At 38.3% G+C, this 22629-nt stretch overlaps 4 protein-coding genes across 4 annotated transcripts; 1 reads left to right on the plus strand and 3 right to left on the minus strand.

Annotated features, from left to right (window-relative positions):
* Positions 1–49: 49 nt before the first annotated feature.
* rabl3 (RAB, member of RAS oncogene family-like 3) lies at positions 50–7284 on the plus strand. The gene is made up of 8 exons (XM_047369587.1): positions 50–155; positions 1483–1574; positions 1907–2036; positions 2119–2233; positions 2349–2499; positions 6486–6557; positions 6823–6861; positions 7028–7284. The coding sequence occupies exons 1-8, from the start codon at positions 110–112 to the stop codon at positions 7082–7084; spliced, it is 702 nt and encodes a 233-aa protein (XP_047225543.1). The 5' UTR covers positions 50–109; the 3' UTR covers positions 7085–7284.
* A 9-nt stretch (positions 7285–7293) lies between these two features.
* Positions 7294–11270, minus strand: LOC124870783 (granzyme B-like). The gene is made up of 5 exons (XM_047369586.1): positions 9430–11270; positions 9103–9250; positions 8848–8995; positions 7713–7973; positions 7294–7593 (listed from the first exon to the last, which is right to left on the minus strand). The coding sequence occupies exons 1-5, from the start codon at positions 9479–9481 to the stop codon at positions 7441–7443; spliced, it is 762 nt and encodes a 253-aa protein (XP_047225542.1). The 5' UTR covers positions 9482–11270; the 3' UTR covers positions 7294–7440.
* A 637-nt stretch (positions 11271–11907) lies between these two features.
* Positions 11908–14183, minus strand: LOC124870782 (granzyme B-like). Its single transcript, XM_047369584.1, has 5 exons — positions 14035–14183; positions 13726–13873; positions 13329–13464; positions 12229–12489; positions 11908–12080 (listed from the first exon to the last, which is right to left on the minus strand). The coding sequence occupies exons 1-5, from the start codon at positions 14171–14173 to the stop codon at positions 11928–11930; spliced, it is 837 nt and encodes a 278-aa protein (XP_047225540.1). The 5' UTR covers positions 14174–14183; the 3' UTR covers positions 11908–11927.
* Positions 14184–19330: 5147 nt separating this feature from the next.
* On the minus strand, positions 19331–21363 carry LOC124870785 (mast cell protease 4-like). The gene is made up of 5 exons (XM_047369588.1): positions 20987–21363; positions 20733–20877; positions 20397–20538; positions 19843–20103; positions 19331–19695 (listed from the first exon to the last, which is right to left on the minus strand). Exons 1-5 carry the CDS (start codon positions 21036–21038, stop codon positions 19537–19539), a joined length of 759 nt encoding a protein of 252 aa, XP_047225544.1. The 5' UTR covers positions 21039–21363; the 3' UTR covers positions 19331–19536.
* Between the last annotated feature and the right edge of the window lie 1266 nt (positions 21364–22629).

Here is a 22629-nt window from a genome sequence, read left to right on the forward strand (position 1 = left end):
TATTGGTTAGAAATGACGTTGGATATTACAAATAGCCAATCAGCGTAAAGAAAATGGCATTCAAGGCGGGGATAACTTTTTGTTCTTCCGGTACTCTTTGTAATCAGAAATGGCTTCTCTTGACAGGGTAAAAGTGTTAGTTTTGGGAGATTCTGGTAAGTTACACCCCATTTTTACAGCTGACAGCAATTATATATGTAGCCACTTCTTATTATGGGTAATCTTTTAATCCAGACCTAGTTGCAGCGGCACAAAAACCATGTACATCTTAATTAAGAGGCTAAAACTATAGATCTGCTGTAGCCGCTGTGATATCTGAGCCCATTAACAGTAAAAAATAACGAAACTTTTCCTTTTTAGGGATTTCATGCATTTCTTTCCGTGTGGTCATTTTTGAATAACAGTCAGATGTGCGATAAAGTCGCGTAAAACTGTCAATCAAGTAAAATAAAATAAAAGTAATTTCGAAAGCTTAATATATAAGAAAGATGAGGACACGGGTGGGCTGCACCGGAGTTGGACAGAATGACGTAAAATCCAAGTTGAGCTCGTTGTAGTAACACTTGTGGTCAATATAAACCGAAAATAATGTATTTCTCAACATTTTAAACATTTTAAGCACTTCAACAACCTGTTCAAAAATAGAAAATGTACAGTACTGTGTGTTACGCGGGTTTATTGAGGTAGTCAGAAGTGGTAATAAGGAATATATATATCAGCAATTTTCACCACCAAAAATATGGAATTTAATATAGCAGCTGCACATTTTCTCAAGGTATAGAACAGTTAAGTAAATATTGGAGTTGTGATGATGGCTGTCAAAAGGTGCACCTACAGTCTGAGTGACATTTAACATTTTATTGCATTACAGCACAATGATGATGTATGCCTCAGCATCTGTAGATAAATGCACAGTGTCAATGTTGGTTAAATTGCAGTATTGTTTTAGTATAAGCCATATTATTAAGAACTATTGAATTATTTTCTGAATGTTTCTATTTATCATCTTTGAAATATTCATAAATGTGGTACAAGCCAGATAACAATCTCTTGTTTTTACAAATTTAGACGTAGACAATCAGTTATGCTGGTGCACCCAAAGGAGACAATTGGTTCTCACCATCTGGTTGTTTGATTGATTTAAAAATAAAGACTTGTGACAGAGCTGCTCAGAGAATTTATCAGTCAGCTTAGTGGGATTCTGTGTCATAGGTTGCACACAATTTTTTTTCCAGGCATAAAAATTGCACACGATTTCCTGTTTTGTGAAGAAAAAAAAAAATGCTCCCTGTGTTAAAACACTGTAAAACAAATCTACACTTGTGTTTTTGAACAAAGCATAGTTTAAATACCAAAGCAACACTAAAAGTCTTTGAAAACCAACGTCTGCCAGACTAAATATCATGCTCAGAAATTGTTTTATTAGTGAATCATTTTCTATACAAACATTTCAGTCACCCTTCCTATCTTATTCGTTTACAGGGGTCGGCAAATCTTCCTTAGTCCATCTAATATGTCAGAATCAGGTTTTAGGAAATCCATCTTGGACTGTTGGCTGCTCTGTGGATGTACGGGTAAGCAATGCAAACTCGTCTTTCATATTACTTAACCGTGATACTGTTTGCCTTTTTCAGATTTAACTAGTTTGCATTTAATTTGGAAAGTTGCTGCACAATGTTAAACATAAATCCATTTACCATTCCTAATTATTAACATCCATTAACATGCCATGGAATGGAATATAATGATATGCACAAATATTCAAATGGACTGCCATGATTCAAAGACATGGCTAAGCTATAATGTTGAACATCAATTTATCTATATGATGTGTTTTCTTGTTAAACACACCTGACTGATTTAAATTTTATTGACTAAACTATCATCATATCTACATCAACTACAGGTTCAAGATTACAAAGAAGGGACCCCAGAGGAGAAAACCTTCTACATTGAACTTTGGGATGTTGGAGGATCAGTTGGCAGTGCCAGCAGTGTCAAAAGCACCAGAGCAGTCTTCTACAATTCAGTAAATGGTAAAAAAAAAAAAAAAAGATTTTATCTGGTTCAAAGCTCTAATATCTAATTAAAATGCCATTTTTTAAATATGTTTTGTAGGAATCATGTTGGTACATGATTTAACAAATAAGAAATCATCTCAAAATCTCTACGGCTGGTCAATGGAAGCGTTGAATAAGGATTCCTCTCCAACAGGAGTCATTGTCTCAAATGGGTTGGCCTTGATCTTATTTACAATAAAATAATTTCTAAACCTTTATGCATGCATAAAACTACAGCTCATGTGACATAAAGTGCTTCTTTTTTGTTTTATGTTCGTGTGAATGCAGTGACTATGACAGGGAACAGTTTGTTGAGAACACAGTGCCTTTGCTGCTGATTGGAACAAAGTTTGACCAGATTCCAGAGAACAAACGCAGTGAAGTTCTCACTAGGACGGCCTTCCTTTCTGAAGATTTTAATGCAGAGGAGATCAATCTTGTAAGTGCCTTTTTATAACTTAACTTTTTTTAACTGAAATTAAAAATGTGAAAACCCGATGTTACAACGCATTGCTTTTTAATAAACAATAGTGATATTTCACGTTTGTTGGTGTTGATCGATTATCCATAGAAGGCTGAACACACATAGTTCTCTTGTTTTTTTATTTTGTCACACTTTATGTGTTTTATTATTCTCGCAAACAGAGTTAAACGAGACAAAGATTACTTAATTAAATTCAGAGACAGTTTTCCAATTATATATATATATTTTTATTATGTGTAAATATACAGTACAGACCAAACGTTTGGACACACCTTCTCATTCAAAGAGTTTTCTTTATTTTCATGACTATGAATATTGTAGCTTCACACTGAAGGCATTAAAACTATGAATTAACACATGTGGAATTATATACTGAACAAAAAAGTGTGAAACAACTGAAAATATGTCTTATATTCTAGGTTCTTCAAAGTAGCCACCTTTTGCTTTGATTACTGCTCCGCACACTCTTGGCATTCTGTTGATGAGCTTCAAGAGGTAGTCACCTGAAATGGTTTTTCAACAGTCTTGAAGGAGTTCCCAGAGATGCTTAGCACTTGTTGGCCCTCTTGCCTTCACTCTGTGGTCTAGCTCACCCCAAACCATCTCGATTGGGTTCAGGTCTGGTGACTGTGGAGGCCAGGTCATCTGGCGCAGCACCCCATCACTCTCCTTCTTGATCAAATAACCCTTACACAGCCTGGAGGTGTGTTTGGGGTCATTGTCCTGTTGAAAAATAAATGATGGTCCAACTAAACGCAAATCGGATGGAATAGCATGTCGTTGCAAGATGCTGTGGTAGTCATGCTGGTTCAGTATGTCTTCAATTTTGAATAAATCCCCAACAGTGTCACCAGCAAAGCACCCCCACACCATCACACCTCCTCCTCCATGCTTCACGGTGGGAACCAGGCATGCATCTGTTCACCTTTTCTGCGCCGCACAAAGACACGGTGGTTGGAACCAAAGATCTCAAACTTGGACTTGTCAGACCAAAGCACAGATTTCCACTGGTCTAATGTCCATTCCTTGTGTTCTTTAGCCCAAACAAGTCTCTTCTGCTTGTTGCCTGTCCTCAGCAGTGGTTTCCTAGCAGCTATTTTACCATGAAGGCCTGATTCACACAGTCTCCTCTTAACAGTTGTTCTAGAGATGTGTCTGCTGCTAGAACTCTGTGTGGCATTGACCTGTTCTCTAATCTGAGCTGCTGTTAACCTGCGATTTCTGAGGCTGGTAACTCGGATGAACTTATCGTCCGCAGCAGAGGTGACTCTTGGTCTTCCTTTCCTGAGGCGGTCGTCATGTGAGCCAGTTTCTTTGTAGCGCTTGATGGTTTTTGCGACTGCACTTGAGGACACTTTCAAAGTTTTCCCAATTGTTCGGACTGACTGACCTTCATTTCTTAAAGTAATGATGGCCACTCGTTTTTCTTTACTTAGCTGCTTTTTTCTTGCCATAATACAAATTCTAACAGTTTATTCAGTAGGACTATCAGCTTTGTACTGTATCCACCTCCTGCACAACACAACTGATGGTCCCAACCCCATTTATAAGGCTTGAAATCCCCCTTATTAAACCTGACAGGGCACACCTGTGAAGTGAAAACCATTTCAGGCGACTACCTCTTGAAGCTCATCAACAGAATGCCAAGAGTGTGCGGAGCAGTAATCCAAGCAAAAGGTGGCTACTTTGAAGAACCTAGAATATAAGACATATTTTCAGTTGTTTCACACTTTTTTGTTCAGTATATAATTTCACGTGTTAATTCATAGTTTTGATGCCTTCAGTGTGAAGCTACAATATTCATAGTCATGAAAATAAAGAAAACTCTTTGAATGAGAAGGTGTGTCCAAACGTTTGGTCTGCACTGTATAAAACCAAACCTGCCATTATATAAAAAAGTAATTGCCTCCCTTGTAAAGCATAAATTAACTGTTATTACCTGCATTTTTTTGGAAAGCTTAATTTAATTTCATCAGCCAGACCTGATTGCTGTTAGACTTGTACAATCAAGAAAGAAAGACATAGAGCCTGGTCTGGCCTGACAACCTGAAGTAGGCAAGAAGAATGCATTCCCTGCCAAGATGTAAAGAAATTCTAAAACAGGTTACAAAACACAGTGACAGGCATTATTCACAAATAGAAAAAACACTGAACAGTGGATCCTTCCAATCTGAATTCTTCTTTGTAGCAGAAAATCGCAAGGGAGAATGTCCAGTCGTCAGTTTGTGACCTGAAGCTTTTGCTGGGCAATAAAACAATATTTCAATGAGGAACAGAAAATGTAATTGCAGTGATAAATAGGGATGGGTATCTTTCACATTTGAACTGATATGGTACCGATGCCCAGTCCCTGGGAATCGGTATTTAGTACTAAACGGTACCAGTTTTCGGGAGTTTTGTGTTTGTTTTATGTAGTAATAAATGTGAATTCATTTAATAATAGAATCTTTAAATTTTTCAATTTAACATATTTATTTCTTAATATCTAAACTTTAAGGAACATATCAAAACCATATCCAGCTTTTTGTATTGTAACATCTCAGTTGTTTCAAACATTTCTTCTACCATGTTGCTCGCTGCAGACGACGAGTCGCTAATGGATGCAGGCGTGCCAACGGTGCCAAACGCAGGAGTTCTAGCCCTAGATCTAAGGCTGACGAAAATTGTGCACTCTGCACTTTTTAAGAAAAATGTTGTGCTTAACCAGGTGCTTCCAAAGACTAAAAGTATTCCTGCTGCTGGCCTTAAACTTCACCTCACAAATATTGCAATGAGCGTAATTTGAACTGCATTTTGAGAAGTGGAGCTATACTTTTATGCGCTTTCTATCAGCCCTGCATTGTTGACGGTACCAGCGGCTACAGATGTCATTACACTCTTGTGCGTACAATGCTGTGTTCATTTCCGGCATGAAAAATCACCTACTCTTCCACTCCCTCAGTGTCACAATGATGCGTTTAGGTACTGAAACATGGTTCCGTTTGCATTTACTCTCGGTAGTACTGACGGAACGCGGTCAGTACCTTTTTTTAAAAAAACCAAATTCGGTACCCATCCCTAGTGATAAAGGTAGGCTTTTAAATTGAACACGACATTCAATATATGTGGCTTGTCAGGCAGTAAGTGGGGCAACTTTTATTTAAGCATTTTTAGTGTAAACTTTATCAGCATGATTTATTTATGATTTTTTTGGCTTGTATATGACTTATACTGCATAATATCTCACAGTGCTTGGAGGAACTGTGTGTTTGGTTTATGACATCTTTTAAAAATATCATTAATAATATTGATAAACCGAGTTTGTTCCTTCAGTTTGTATTGAAAAGATGTTATTGTATAAATTCAATTGTTAATTTGAAACCATATCGTGATAATTATCAAATTTATTCAATACGAAAGAAAATATTTCGATAATTTATTTTATCCATATCGTCCAGCTCTACTTGAAGCTTAAATCCAATTGAGATGCTGTGACATTAATCTAAACAGACTCGAAAACCGTACAGTGTGGCTGAAATAAAACAATTCTGCAAACGAGGGTGAGCTAAAAGTCATCCATGGAGATGTAAAAGACTCAGTGCCAGTTAGCTCAAGTGCTTGATGTTGTTGCAGAGGGTGGAACCAATCAGTTATCAGGTTTAAGTGGCAATGACTTTTTCAAACTGGGGCAGGTTGGTTTGGATGTCTTTTTCCCTTAATAAATGAATCATTGTTTGAAAACCGCATTTTGTATTTACACAAACTATCTTAGTCTGGTATAAAAATTTGTTTTGTCTGAATGATTAAGTGTGACAAGAAAGCAAACACAAAGGAACTCTGACGGGACACCATACAGCACTGTTTTGGCAAAACCTCCTACTTAGGGGTGGGGTGGGGAGTATAACACCTAAGGAAAAAAAACTATAGATTTTGTCTGTTAAACATTATCATTTTTTTCCCAGGACTGCACAAACCCCAGATACTTCGCTGCAGGCACATCAAATGCTGTGAAACTTAGTCGATTCTTTGATAAGGTGAGAAACCTTATGTTCCATTCTGTTATTGACAACCCTGTGGGACAAAGATCTAGTGCACCCCAACGTCTCTGTTCTAAATCTACTTGCAGTGTTTCTTTGTGGTCTTTGATCTTTCAGAAATAAATATTCAGAAAAAGATAAATTGATACCCAACTAGACATATTTGAACTATTTTAGACCAAATATTTAAATCAAATCCAAGGTTTTCTTATTTGTTTGTCAGGTTTTGCAGTAATCAGAACAATCTTGTAACTCCTTACAGGTAATAGAGAAAAGATATTTTACCAGAGATTCAACTCAGGTGAGTTTTATTTTGGTTTTTCTTCGGTAGTTAAGAAATAAAATGTTCTGACACTACAACTTTTCAAGGAATTGAAAAGTGTCACTTTTTAAGTAGAATTTGGTAAGAAATGTAGACTAAAGTATAAATTGAAATGAAATGTTAATTTCATTTAATTTCCTTGCAGATGACGGGCTTTACAGACAGAAAAAGGTTCAACTTTAAAAGTTTGCACTATGACTGAGTTCTTTGAATACAACAACAGTGGTCTGTGGTTTTTGTCATCACATCTGTGGCTGGGCATACTAAAACTCACACTCTGACACTAATAACAAAAACAACCCCACTTCCACCACTTTCTGTGTTATATTATGTTCTGTTGACCTGAATGTAAACTCAGAGAAAAAATGTAATGTAAATTATGGATAAACCTTTTAAAAATCATAAGCAAGATGTTTTATTCAGTATCTTTTATTGTACATGCATACATGTTCTTTCCTGTCAAATGCAAATCATCTACATGTTGTTGTTCTAAAACAATAACTTCTGCCAGTTTTCTACACATACATTTGACTTAACTTTGCACTTAATAAGGTTGCCTCAGTCCTTCATCACCTCCTTAATCCACTGCAGAAAGTAATGGACATTAGTGAAAACATGCGGATACTTTGGATTATCACATTTGTTTTCAAAAGTAAAAGCAGTTATGCCATTAACCATGCTGTTGCAGATAAGGGGTCCACCAGAATCCCCCTACAAAAGAGGCAAAAGGAAGACTTCATTCAGTTTTTCAAAGGAAACGGAGCAACTTTCATTAAAAATGAAACATGTTTTTTTCATATGTTTATTCACTATATGCATTGCTTGATTACCTGACATATTCCTCCCTCTGTTTTGTTTATCTTGGTGCAAATCATATGCTTGGAATTAAAATATTCTTTCCAAATATGTTTGCACTCAAAGCTGAATTGGAGCCTCTCTGTGGTCTCCCTCAGAACATCTGAAATAGGTTCTTCAGATCCAGTTTTGCCCCAACCAGCTACTTCACAGATAGTGTTGGCGGGAATTTTCTCTTTTTTCTTTGGTAATTCAATTACCCTTACGTACCGGCTGAGTTTGGCATTTTCTTCCAACTGTTAAGAGAACACATATTAACAGTAAAGTTATAATTGTTGTAAAATTAAAACCATTTCTTTGCTTTATGTATTTTCTAAAAATGTTCCCTTTGGTCCCAATAGGGTATGAGTTTTTGTAAGAAAAATATTTTACAGCCACTAATGTCAGCACAATGTGTGTGATTATATTGAATCTCAAAAGCAAAGAACACACATCTGTTATAATGATAGATTTAAGTACCGTAGATAGTAGAAAAATATTCAAAAATACCAAGTACATTAAATTGGTAATAAAGCTGTACACATCATTAAACTAATACTTAGTTGAATCAGCTTTTGTTTCAATTTCAGCATTCAGTCTCTTTGATGGGAGTCTATCAGAATCCCACATCTTAAGTTTGCAATATTTGCACACACTGTCTTTCTGATTTTGAGGACTTCTCTTGTCCATTTCCATCATTATGTGACACCACAGATTTTCCTTTTTTTTCTTTTTGTCAGTTTAGGACTCCTTTCATTTATAAACTTTAACTTTACATAAGCGAAAGTTGATTTTGACATCAGCTTGGAGTCCCATTGATGCTGAAAAAAATGCTATTCTTTAGTTTTCTAGCAGAAATCTGAAAGTTTTCAGCCAAAACTAACATTTAGAATTTTTTTTTTTATTTTATCAGCAAAATTATTTAGAGGAGCAACCCAACAGTACAATATGGGGTAGCATCATCTTGCTTTGGGGGTACTTTGAAGCAGGACAGACTAATTGTCTGTAATGAGGAATGAACATCATGTTATATGAATTGCGTGCTTCTGAAACATCATATCTGATTGAAACCATATAAATTGACAAAACAAATGTTTCAATAGGGACAATTTTTTTTAAAGATAAGTTTACCTTAAGTAACATAATGTCACAATCATATCCCCCGCTGAGTTCGTATTGAGGATGTACGTGATACTTCCTTACACCAATCTTTTGCTGGCTTTTCTCCTTGTTGCTAATGTTATGTGCCCCAAGTACGACCGTGATGTCTTGGTAACAACTGGTAAGCAAAAATATTTATTTTAAGCACAAATGCTTAAGAATTTATATTTACCTACAATTATTACAAGTATTATGCAAATTATTTTTGTTGCCAGACAGACTCACTTTTTGCAGTGTGCTGCGGTTAGAACATAGTCCTGACGAATAAGCATCCCACCACATACATGTTGTCCTTGAATCTGGAGTGACACCATATAGGGTCTGGAGTGTGGCTTTGCAACTCTGCCACCTGTTATCCCACACTCAGTAGCCCCTTTAAATGAGAAATAATAGTTCAGTCAAATAACACCTCATATCTGGTAAACCTTAATTTTCCATCTATTTCAAAGCAAGAGCAAAAATAGACAGCTTTAAAAATGAAAGGAATCTGTAGCTTAACAGTTGCTTTGTTTCTCATTTAGGAAAAAAAAAAAAAAAAAAAAGATCTCTTACCATTAAGGGTGACAAGCAGAAGGATGTAAATGATACCACCTTTGTGTAGCATGGTTGCAGGGAAAAGATGAACAGTCTTGACTTGCAGAGCCCCCTCAACACCTTCTGTAATCAGCCACAAAACTCACAAACGGAAACTTGGTGGGGAGGTGTTGGAAGAGGTTCATGCATAAGTGAAAGCTGTGTTCACACATATCTTTACTGCTGTTTCTATGCAACAGTGTGCAATGATTACTATAAATTGGCAGGAAATGCCCAAACAGGGATGTTTTTTTGGGGTTTTTTTTCTGCTATGAGATATCCAGATATTGCAATGTTGGTGGTTCAACCAAAGTAGACACCTTTTAGGTTTTACAAAAGCAGCTAACCATTTTTAAATTCCCTTTGTCCTAAAATTTGAATATAAATCTAAAAGGAAATTAACACAGATCTTAGTGTTGTGCCCCATTGTTTGAAGGAACACAATGTACTCTTCCTGTGTGACAAGGTTTACTTTCGTTACCTGAGAGGGGGTAAGACTTAGACCTTTTTAGGACCTTTTTAAGGATCGGAGTCTATGCCTCTCCACTCTTTTTCCATTTTGTAGGACCATATTTTCTAGTTGAAATGCATAATTTAGTTTCCCCTGAAAAGAGGCTTTAGACCATTGAGAAACAGTCCAGTCCTTTTTATCCTTAGCCCAGATAAGACCTTGGCCTAATTCAGTGCATGCAAAAATCGTTGCTCATCTCCTGAACATGTTTGTGTGGGGTTGCTCTTGAAGCTCAGCCTCCAGCTGGATTCCATACCTTGTGATTCTCCCCCAAACTATGAGCCTTGTTTTACAATGTTTTGATACAGTACTGTGTTATCAGTTTCTAAAATCATATTTATGGACTTTCTGTTTTTTTTTTTTTGACAACTGTCTAATTTCTGGTTGTGTTGCAATGAGGTTAGCTTCTAATCTCTTTCACTTGTACCCTTTAGTATGTCAAGGTACCAGCGGCAAGTCATTCTTCTCACAGTTGGGCCTTATCCCCCAAGCCTGTATTAAATGTCTCGCAAACAATTTTCAGCTGTCACTGTCAAGCACACCAAGTCAGAAGTCAAGAAATCCACATAGGTTGATTGAGCCTGACTACACGTATTAGTAAAATCACCACAGCAATAAAATAAAATAAAAAATGTTTTTTACTCGCCATAGATGCACAATTGAAACCCAATCCACAATTTCTGTTTGGATTCATCTATCAGTAGTCAGGCTCTTAAAGCCTTTCCAGTTCCAGCTTTTTCAGCCCAAGCATATTTAATCCAGCACCAGAACCTCCCAGGCAAAACTGCACATAAGTTTGTGAGCTGAGATCATTCTTTCCACCTGGCTAACAAATGGCTAATGAATATGGCACCTTAAAATCAACAGGTATTTCACACATTTTTTCACAGTGTACTTTTTTATGGTTTCATCAAGAAAAATGTAAAAATAATTTGTGATAATTTTCTATCCCCATAATGGGTGTCTCAGGAGTCCTGTAATATCTTTGACCAGTAACACATAATCGTCTTCTACTATTATCTTCATTAGGCCAACAAAAAAAACCTGAGCTGGTAAAGGGAACTCTCACTAAACATGCGTACTGACTGAAGACGGGAATTCCTGGCTGGCTTATTTTTTTCCTAATGCAAAATTAGTAATAGAAACAGATATCAGACAGAAAACTCAGAATCAAGCTTCTCTGAATACCTTGATGGCCCTGATAGCTCATCACCACAAGGCACTGCTACAATTAGTCCCCGAAAAGGGTTTTGAGTTATCAGCTTCATTATGATAATCATTCTCAGGTCTGCTGCCCTAATGTTCAGCTTCTCAGGACTATGATGGCGCTTGTGACCCATATATCAGGACTGACCCATCATGCTGGCTCTCGTAGCATCTTTGTGTATCTGATGAGACTTTAGTTTTTATAGTGAGTTCATCTTGCAAATATTAGAGCATTGGGTCAAAAGATTTTTATTTGTAATTCTGTACATTTTGACAGTTTCGAAGTGTTAAGACCTTTTCATCAGGCTTGCTTGTTCACTGAGCAGCATAGCTTACTTTCTGTATCCTGCTCATCATAAATATAGTTCACTGAGGGTCGCTCTGGAATATCTTTATAAAATTTATGAGAGAGGGTTTGTGGTTGTAGTTCTCAGCACTGGTACTCACAGAGTACAGCACTGTGACTACTCTTTTCTGTTAGTGGCCGAATAAGATCAAACAATGTGAATATTTCATTGATTATCTGAAGCATAGAGTGCCTTCAAAGTATAAATACGCATATTTAAGAAATGTAGCTTTGTTGTTGATTTTAGCAAAGCTGATGGTAGTACAAAACTATATTCTGATATACTACAGCAAAACCATATAGTTTTTTTCTAAAACTGGAGATTTTTCATGCTTTACACAACAGAATTATTACGTCTTTTTATTTCATAAAGAAGAAAAGCGTAAGGAAAAAATAAAGTGTGCAACAAAGGCTTTATTTGCGCATTATCTTGTTGATCCAGGACAGAAAGAAACTAACTTTAGTGAAGACATGAGGGTACTTTGGATTGTCACATTGGTCAGCAGCAGTGAAAGCAGTTATGCCTTGAAGCTTGTTTTTGCATATCAGAGGTCCTCCAGAATCGCCCTAGAAAAAACAAGACCAGAATAAAATTTTTCAGATATTGTAATAAAGTTTGAAAAAAATGGGAATAGTACATTTGTTCCTTTTGCTGTTTAAGTGCTTGTTTAGATGCATCTTGATGCACTGTGTGTGATATTTTAGGACCATTTACCTTGCATATACCTCCCTTTTTCTTGTTAAACTTGGTGCAAATCATTTGCTGGGAAGTGAAATTTTCTTTCCAGATTGTATCACACTCAATCTTGAATTGTGTCATTTCTGTTGCTTCTTTCAGAACAGTTGAAATAGATTCATTTTGTCCAGTGCTGCCCCAGCCAGCAACAAGACATTCAAGGTTGGCAGGGATTTTCTTCTCTTTCTTTGGTAACTCAAGGAGCTGGACATTTTTATTCAGTTTGGCTTTGTTTGCCAGCTGTAAAAGATAGTACAATATACCTTTAAACACCAGTGGTTACACATCCTTTCATTTGAGCTTTACTTGTGATTCATAAAAATTTTACTCTTAAACATAGTCATGTCAAAGTTTATTTCAGTAGGACTTTAAAGAGCCTTAACTGAATAAAGTACTTTACAGGTGCATCAATAAATAACATTTATTTCAGTAATTCAATTCAAGTCATATACTAAATAAAGACAGAAGTGAGTGCAGCTGTTTATGAGGACTTTTTAGAGCTCTTCATGGTTCTTTTAGTTACAAGCTTTATGGAAATGCTAATTTCATTTTCTAGCATGATGTGGGCTTTGCCAACACTGTCAACAGTACCACTAGCAATTTTAATAACCATGGTATCATTGAGCATGGCTGGCCAGCAAACCGGGCTGACCTAAACCCAATAGAAAGACTTTGGCTGACTGACAAGAGGCACCATAGCTAGCGATGCAAATAGACTGAAAGTCACTAAGCAAAAGTAGTCCCCACTGAGTACATATACTACACAGTACGTAGACATACTTTTCAGTAGAAGGACATGTATATGTGCTGAAATTTATTTCTTTATTGGTTTTAAGTAATATTGTAGTTTCCTGAAAAATTAAATGTGGAGGTTTTGTTAGATGTTCTCATCAAAATTAAACAAAAACACTTTAAACAATTCACTAGGTGTAAAAAAAGAAAAAGAGTTTCGCTTTTGAATTGAATTACTGATGTTTTCATTTATTTTGAGGCTCTATTATAAGAGTCAAAACACACACTTTACAATGAACTAGATATTTCAGATACTTTTTAAAGAATTTATTTTTGTCTGAGCTTACCTTAAGCAACATAATGTCATAGGTAACATTTCCATTATAGTTTTGATGCATGTGGTACTCTGCAACTTTGATCCTTTGCTGGCTTTTCTCCTCCTTACTGAGATCATGAGCTCCAAGAATCACTCGAAGTTGATCACTTTGAAAAATGAGAACAAATTATTTCCTTTTTTATTATAACTAATACTTACGATTTAAAAAACACTCTGTTGTCTAGTGGATAAAAAGCCATTCAAAACTAGAGATAGTAATTTTCTTTTGATATCCATTATTTTTGTGTAATATCATAATCATAATGCACTAATGCACTGGTAACCTTTATTTAATGCAATTCATTTCGCAAAAATGAGAGCTAAGGAATGCTATGCATGACATAAACATTGAACTTAGTGTTACATACAGTTTGCAGTGTGCTGCAGTTAGAACAAAGTCTTCTCGAATAAGTATCCCACCACATGTATGGGCTCCTCTATACTGGAGTGATGCCATGTAGGGCCTGGAGTGGGGTTTTGAAATCTTGCCACCAAAAATGCCGCTCTCAGAAGCCTCTTTAATCAAGACAAATTGTCAAATTAATAAAATTTACTACAAAAATCCAAATTTTCTGCTTGTAGAATTACATGAGAAAAAAAAAAACCACCCATTACCACCATTAGGAAAAATAAAATAAAAACATAAAAAATGTCAGTGTATTAAAATCTAGACTTACCAGTGAGACCAACCAGCAAAAAGATGTAAAAGACGCTAGCTGCGTGTATCATGGTTGCACAGTGGGAAAGGATAAAGAGTCTGCTTTGCAGACCCCTCTCACACACTCTTTTTGTAGTCAACTTCAAACCGTCACACATAAAATCTTTGTGGGCAGGTGTCAAAGGTGTTTATGCCAGTAAAATCACTTGAAAGCTGCTATCACACAAACCTTGCAGTTGCATGTCTGAGAAAATTAATCAAGAAACTCCTAACTAGTCATTTCTTTTAGTATTTGTTTTTCTAACTAAAATAGTAATAATATTTTGTTGTTAAATTTGAAATGTGATTTTTATTATATTGAAAATAATTTATCGTGTAAACGGGGTGTTTAAGGTCATGTCCCACAATTTGATTACAGACTTTGACATTCCAAAACCTTCATTTTGTTGGATCCTGCAGCATAACCCAAGTTCACTTGAGATAGAGGATCATGACCAGACATTTTCCATCAGGGTTTTGTGGTGGGGAGGAAAATTCCTGGTTCTATTAAATGCGTCAAGTTGTCCAGGTCCTGAAGCATTGAAGCAGGTCCGGACCATCACACTACTAACACCATGTTTGATAATCAATACAATTCTTTTTCTGAAATGCTCGTACTCGTCGTCTTCCGCTTATCCGGGACCGGGTTGCGGGAGCAGCAGACTCAGCAGAGACGCCCAGACGTCCCTCTCTCCAGACACCTCCTCCAGCTCCTCCAGGGGGAGCCCAAGGCGTTCCCAGGCCAGCCGAGAGACATAGTCCAATACCCTGGCATAGGCCTTACCAGGGAGGCTGAGGAGTGTGATCCCCCTGTAGTTGGAACACACCCTCCGGTCCCCCTTCTTATGAAGGGGGACCACCACCCCAGTCTGCCAGTCCAGAGGCACTGTCCCCGACCACCACGCAATGTTGAAGAGGCGTGTCAACCATGACAGCTCTACAACATCCAGAGACTTGAGGTACTCAGGGCGGATCTCATCCACCCCCGAAGCCTTGCCACCGCGGAGCTTTTTAACCACCTTGGTGACTTCAGCCTGGGTGATGAAAGAGTCCAACCCTGAGTCCCCAGCCTCTGTTTCCACCACGGAATGCGTGATGGCAGGATTGAGGAGATCCTCGAAGTACTCCTTCCACCGCCCGATAATGTCCTCAGTCGAGGTCAGCAGTCTCCCACCCCCACTGTAAACAGTGTTGGCGAAGCACTGCTTCCCCCTCCTGAGGCACCGGACGGTTTGCCAGAATCGCTTCGAGGCCAACCGGTAGTCCTTCTCCATGGCCTCACCGAACTCCTCCCAGGCCCGGGTTTTTGCCTCTGCCACAGCCCGGGCCGCAGCACGCTTGGCCTCTCGGTACCCGTCAGCCGCCTCAGGAGTCCCACAAGCCAACCACAGCCGATAGGACACCTTCTTCAGCATCCCTTACTGCCGGTGTCCACCACCGGGTTCTGGGATTGCCGCCGCGACAGGCACCGCAGACCTTACGGCCGCAGCTATGGGCAGCAGCATCGACAATAGGTGCGGAGAACATGGTCCACTCGGACTCTATGTCTCCAACATCCCCCGGGATCTGGTCGAAGCTCTCCCGGAGGTGGGAGTTGAATACATCCCTGGCCGAGGGCTCCGCCAGGCGTTCCCAGCAGACCCTCGCTATGCGCTTGGGCCTGCCAAGTCTGACTGGCTTTCTCCTCCTCCAGCGGATCCAACTCACCACCAGGTGGTGATCAGTGGACATCTCAGCCCCTCTCTTCACCCGAGTGTCCAAAACATGCGGCCGAAGGTCTGATGATATGACAACAAAGTCGATCATCGACCTCCGGCCTAGGGTGTCCTGGTGCCAAGTGCACTGATGGACACCCTTATGTTTGAACATGGTGTTCGTTATGGACAATCCGTGACTAGCACAGAAGTCCAATAACAAAACACCACTCGGATTCAGATCGGGGAGGCCATTCCTCCCGATCACGCCTCTCCAGGTGTCACTGTCGTTCCCCACGTAGGCGTTGAAGTCCCCCAGCAGAATAAGGGAGTCCCCGGGAGGGGCACTATCCAGCACCTTCGACAGGGATGCCAAGAAGGTCGGGTACTCTGCACTACCACTCGGCCCGTAGGCGCAGGGATACGACCCTCTCATCCACTGGGGTAAACCCCAACACGAGACGGCTGAGCTGGGGGGCAACAAGCAAACCCACACCAGCCCGCCGCCTCTCCCCGTGGGCCACTCCAGAGTAGAAGAGAGTCCAACCCCTCTCAAGGAGATGGGTTCCAGAGCCCACGCTGTGCGTAGAGGCGAGCCCGACTATTTCTAGTCGATATCTCTCGACCTCCCGCACAAGCTCAGGCTTCTTCCCCCCCAGCGAGGTGACATACCACGTCCCTAGAGCCAGCCTAAGCATCCGGGAATCGGGCCGCTGAGGTCTCCACCTTCGTCCGCCACCCAATCCTCTTTGCACCGGTCCCTCACGGTTCCCCCTGCAGGTGGTGGGCCCACTGGGGGATGGCCTTGCGTCTCTCGTTCGGGCTTGGCCCGAACGGGTCCCGCGAGGAGCAACCCGGCCACCAGGCGCTCTCCGACGAGTCCCGACCCCAGGCCTGGCTCCAGGGTGGGACCCCGGCTCCGCCGTACCGGGCGACGTCACGTGCCTCGATATTTTGGTCCTCATGAGGGATTCTTGAACCACTCTTTGTCTGACCCATCACCTAGAGCCTGTTTGACATGGGAGACCCTACCAGGGGCATTTAGGCCCCAGACAACATAGCCTCTAGGATCATTTGAGCACTCAAACCCCTCCACCACGTTAAGGTGGCGGTTCAAGGAGGGGTTTCTGAAATGCTGTGTTAGTTTAATGCTAAATGTAACAAAACTTATACTTTGAAAACAGTCCAATTCTTGTCCATTTTTGTGTTGTCCTTGCCTTAGCATATTTTCCTAAACGTTTTGGGGGTCATCAAGATATTTGTTGCAACGTAGGATGGATCTTTGTGTTGTGTTTGGTCCACCATGGTCTGTGATTTGGAAGACGTCTGTCTTTTTTTATGTAGACTTATGAACACAAGCCTTAACTGAGGCACCACGACTCTTCAGTGTTTTCTCCATTTGTGGATAAAATAGTTATTATATTGTAGTTAATCACAGTTAAGTTTTAGGGGCACTTGTTACTTTCCGTCTGGGTGGCTTTTCAGCTTCAAAATGAAAATCCTCATATTGAAACTGCTTTTCACAGTTTTTTTCCAACACCGTGAACTTTGTTGAGCAAGAAGAGGTGTGAGGCAGTTTCTAAATTGGTTTTCAACATCTACCAAGGCAATGTGAGAATTCTCTGTGTTGCTCAGTTATGTTAAACACTGGTGATGTGAACAACCTACCCAAAATTTATTTTAACATAATAAATAAATATATTCTCTGACAACTGTTGTCCTAAGAGAAGATAATAGGTAATTGTTTATTTAGGCCTTAAAAACCACAAGGCATGGATCAGGATGTAGGACTTTCATTTGCAACTGCAATATGATTTCTGAGATCAGAGAACTTTTGGCTACTTCAATATTGAAAAGCAGACTAGAAAATGTTTTGTGAGGAGTTTTAATAGAAAAAGGACAAAAATAAATATTAAGACACATACTTGCTCACCCTGGCTAGGTCACCTGTCCATCAGAGGAGAAACTTTATTTTTAACTATATGAAACACATTGTAATAAATGATTTTGTCCACAAATGAAGCATTTTAGCTAACGATGTTTCAGCTAATCAGTCCAGTATTCGTCAACACTAATCCAAGCAGCATCTGAGGCACAATTATGGGGTAAGAACGCTGTCAAAAACAATGTGTATGTAAAGACGGAAATGTGTGCATATTAGTTAATAGTTGTGCATAAGTAAAATTCAAAAGAGGTATATTTTCTCTATAAGAATACAAAATAAAATGTGACAGCTTCAAGCAATTACAAACACAAAGTTCAAGTTTACAGTTGTGGTTTATTCTTTATGAATACAATATGCTATAACAGTTTGTGAATACGATTTATTTTCTATTAGAATACGAATTTACATCAGCGACTTGGTGTCACGTGATTTCAGGCTGGTTAGTGGAGCAGAGTTAGTCGATTCGCGTTGCGCATGCGCTGTCACACTCCTCACCGCCAGTAAACGTAGTGCCAGAATGGGAGATAATTCAGTCTAAAAGGAATATTAGGAACAGAGGGGAGATAGGGGGGAATCAAGAGTATTATAAATAAAGCATTGTTCTTATTTTTATTAAATTCAAAACTAGAACATAGAATATAGTGGGTGGAGTTATACAATGATGTACAGTAGGTGGCAGTATGCATCTCTGAATTTGTTGCGAACTGCCAGCAGAAGAAGAAGAAGCAGCAGCAGCACTAGGGCCAAAATGACGGACCAAGAGCATATATTAACGACATTAAGACATGTACAAACTTTTCAACATTACCTGGCTTTGTACCGTAGTTCCTTGGTCCGTCATATTGGCGCTAGTGCTGCTTCTTCTTCTGCTAGCGTTTCGCAACAAATTCAGAGGTGCATACCGCCACCTACTGTACATCATTGTATTACGCCACCCACTATATTCTATGTTTTAGTTTTGTATTCCATGAAAATAACAATGCTTTATTTATAATGTTCTTGATTTCCCCCAAATCTCCCCTCTGTTCCTTATATTCCTTTTAGACTGAATTATCTCTCATTCTGGCACTACGTTAACTGGCGGTGAGGAGTGTGACAGCGCATGCGCAAAGCGAATCGACTAACTATGCTCCACTAACCAGCCTGAGATCACGTGACGCCAAGTCGCTGATGTAAATTCGTATTCTCATTGAAAATAAATCGTATTCACAAACTGTTATAGCATATTGTATTCATAAAGAATAAACCACAACTGTAAACTTGAACTTTGTGTTTGTAATTTCTTGAAGCTGTCACATTTTATTTTGTATTCTTATACAGAAAATATACAATACCTCTTTTGGATTTTACGTATGCACAACTATTGACCAATATGCACACATTTCCGTCTTTACATTCACATTGTTTTTGACAGCGTTCTTACCCCATACACAATAGCTTCTTTTTTGTGTCTCTTGCTCATCATAAACCAAGTTTGCTGAATGTGGCTTTGCTTGGAATACTTATGTGTATTTTTGAGTGTGTCCGTGGTTTGGTCTTTGCATCTGCCTCACATCACCCATAGTATTCACAAAAAACAGCCATACCACCAACCTTTTCTCTAAGTGACTTAAACCTAAACATATGAAGAGAGAATGTAGAGTTGGTAAAATTTTAATTGATAATTTGCAAAAAATGTGTGAAGCTCCTATGATAAACAAATGCATAATTAAGAGATGTATCTTTTATTGTAGATGTTTGTAATTGCAGCTCAGTGTGAAAGATCTTTATGCAGTTATGATTTCTACACCTAAGTAATAATACACCTTTTATTTAAGAAGGACGAAAAGGAATCATGCTCAGCTTAAGCAAGCTTCTGCATTATCTTGTTGATCCAGGGTAGAAAAAAATTAATTTTCGTGAAGACATGAGGGTACACTGGATTATCACATTTTTTGTCTGCAGTGAAAGCAGTTATGCCCTGCAGCTTATTTTTGCAAATTAGAGGTCCACCGGAATCACCCTAGAAAAAAAAAACCAGGAAGACTTGTAGTTTCACAGAAGGTATGAAATGTTCATTAACACAATGTAGAATACATAAGCAATGTTACTTGTGTGAGGTTTATATATATATATATATCTTGATAGACAGTATGTATTATTTAATTACCTGGCATATTCCCCCCTTCTTTTTAGTAAATGTGGTGCAAATCATGTGGTCTGAAGAAAAATGTTTGGTCCAAACATTTTTACATTCAGCGATGGACAGGATCTTTTCTGTCCCTTCTTTCAGAACATTTGAAGTAGGCTCTCTTGGTCCAGTTCCTCCCCAGCCAGCAACAAGACAACTGAGTTTGTCAGCGATTTTTTTGTCTTTCTTGGGCAGGTCAAAGGGCTTCACGTACTTATTCTTTGTGGCATTATTTTTTAACTGTAAAAGAGGACAACGTATAAAGTTATCCCACAGGCGTTAGGTTTTCTTGTTTTTATTACCATGATATGATTTGTAAAACTGTTCCCATTAAATCAGTCAAGACAAAGCTTATTACGACATTTAAAGTCACCATAGCTGACCAAAGTGCTGAATAAGAATGAGAACCTATATCTTTTTTTTTTTCTTTAAAGGAGACAATATTTAAAAAGCTGGAAACATACATACAGAGACAGAGAGGAAAGATAAGGAGAAGAAAACTGTGAAATAATTTTTTGACAGTGCATGTCTACCTTTAGAAGCATGATGTCGAAATCATATTTTCCAGTGTATTTTGGATGTGGAAAGAACTTTGCCACTTTGATCTTTTGCTGACTTTTCTCCACCTTGCTGAGGTCATGTGCTCCAAGCACCACCGTCATGTCACCTTGAGATCTTAAAACATGATTAGATTTTTTTGTTTTATTGAAGACCATGGTTTAGCACTTTGAAAAGAGCTAACTTGTTTCCCAGAAAAAAATACATATTTAGAACAAAAAAAAATCCTTTTGGTCATTTTATGTTTGTTTGGATTAATAAGCAACACTTTCATATGTATTTGGTTATTAATGTTGCATAAAAAGACTCACTGGCAGTGTGCTGCAGTTAGAACAAAATCCTTCCGAACAAGTATCCCACCACATGAATGTTTGTCTTGATATTGAAGGGATGCCATGTAGGGTCTGGAGTGGGGCTTGGAAACTTTGCCTCCAACTATGCTGCTGGCAGAAGCGCCTATAATATTGAGAAATGATCAAATCAGGAAAAAAAGGAATTTCCTAACAATAAATTAAAAAAAAAACTGAAAAAAGGTAGAAAAAAAAGGAAATAAAACTACTCTTACCGGTGAGGGAGACCAACAGAAGGACGTAGATGATGGCACCTGTATGTATCATGGTTGCACAGAGGGAAAGAACAAAGCATATGACTTGCAGACCCTACCACCAGTTTTTATAGTAAACCACCGAACAGTTTCTAACGGAAGCATTGTGGGTAGGTCTCAGAGATGTTCCTGTTCAAGTTTAAGCTTTTACTGCAAATACCTTTGTTGCTGCATGCAAGAAAAATCACGGTAAAATTATCACCACTAATTGTTTCTATTCTCTACACTTCTAACTAAAACTATGACGTTACATTCCTGCCAAAAATCAGAGGAGCGTATTAAGCAATCACAACAGCGCATTTTTTAATCGAGAGAGCGCATAGCTCTGATTGCGGGCAAGAGAGGAAATGAAATAAAAATTATATAATCAAGAATTAGAACAAGTTAAATGTATAAAATGTTTAGGAATATGGTTTGATGAGAAAATCCTATGGAATATACATATTCAGAAAATAATAGATAAATGTAAGAAAGTATTAAATATTATGAGATGGTTGGCTGGCAGTGACTGGGGAGCAGACAGGAAAGCGTTAAAACAAATTTACACAGGATTGATCAGATCAAATATAGATTATGGAAGTATTATATATGGTTCAGCAGCAAAGACGCACCTGGAAAAATTAGACATTATTCAACATCAAGCATTAAGACTTTGTGCAGGAGCCTTCAAAACAACCCCAACAGCAGCACTCGAAGTAGAAATGGGAGAAATGCTGTTAGATTTGAGGAGAACACAATTAACAATAAATTACTGGATAAATTTACAAGGCAATAACCTGGGTCATCCAACATGAGAGATATTGAAGCCATGCTGGGAAAAAATTAAAAAAGAGACAAGAAGTTTTGGTTGGATCATTAAAAAAATATCAGAAGAGTTTCATATACAAAATACAGTAATAAGTCAGATATTGCCAGTAGCTGTTGTACCACCCTGGATCTTACCAGAAGCACAGGTAGATATGTCTTTAATGGAAAAAAAGAAAAGAACATGTATATTAGAGTTAAATATAGTACAGGAATATGTTAATAATTATTATCAATATCTTCAGATTTATACAGATGCATCGAAAATAAATGACAAAATAGGAATAGCTTTCATAGTACCAGAATTTCAAATAAGAGTGGGAAAACAAATCACAAATGGTTTATCAGTATACACAGGAGAAATATTAGCAATACTTTTAGCAGTACAGTGGGTGGAAGACATAAAGCCTTTAAAAACAATAGTTTGTTCAGATTTAAGTTCAGTATTATTGAGTTTAAAACATAACCATTCAGACAGCAGGACAGACATTCTACTAGAAATACAGCATACTTTATTCAGACTACAAATGATGGGTTTATCAATAGTATTTTAATGGGTTCCAGCACATATTGGGGTTAAAGGAAATGAGATGGCAGATAAGATGGCTAAGAAGGCAACGCAAAATCATATCAATTTTACAGTACATTTAAGTAAATCAGAAGCAAAAAGCAACATCAAACAAATTGAAGGAAGAATGGCATAAAAGGTGGGATGGAGAAAGAAAAGGAAGATGGTTTTATAGGATCAAAAAGGCAGTTGGTGAAAAAAGAACTGGAAGAAGATATAGAAAGGAGGAAAG

The sequence above is a fragment of the Girardinichthys multiradiatus genome, chromosome 7 (assembly GCF_021462225.1).
Source record: "Girardinichthys multiradiatus isolate DD_20200921_A chromosome 7, DD_fGirMul_XY1, whole genome shotgun sequence".
In the NCBI taxonomy this organism is placed as follows: domain Eukaryota; kingdom Metazoa; phylum Chordata; class Actinopteri; order Cyprinodontiformes; family Goodeidae; genus Girardinichthys; species Girardinichthys multiradiatus.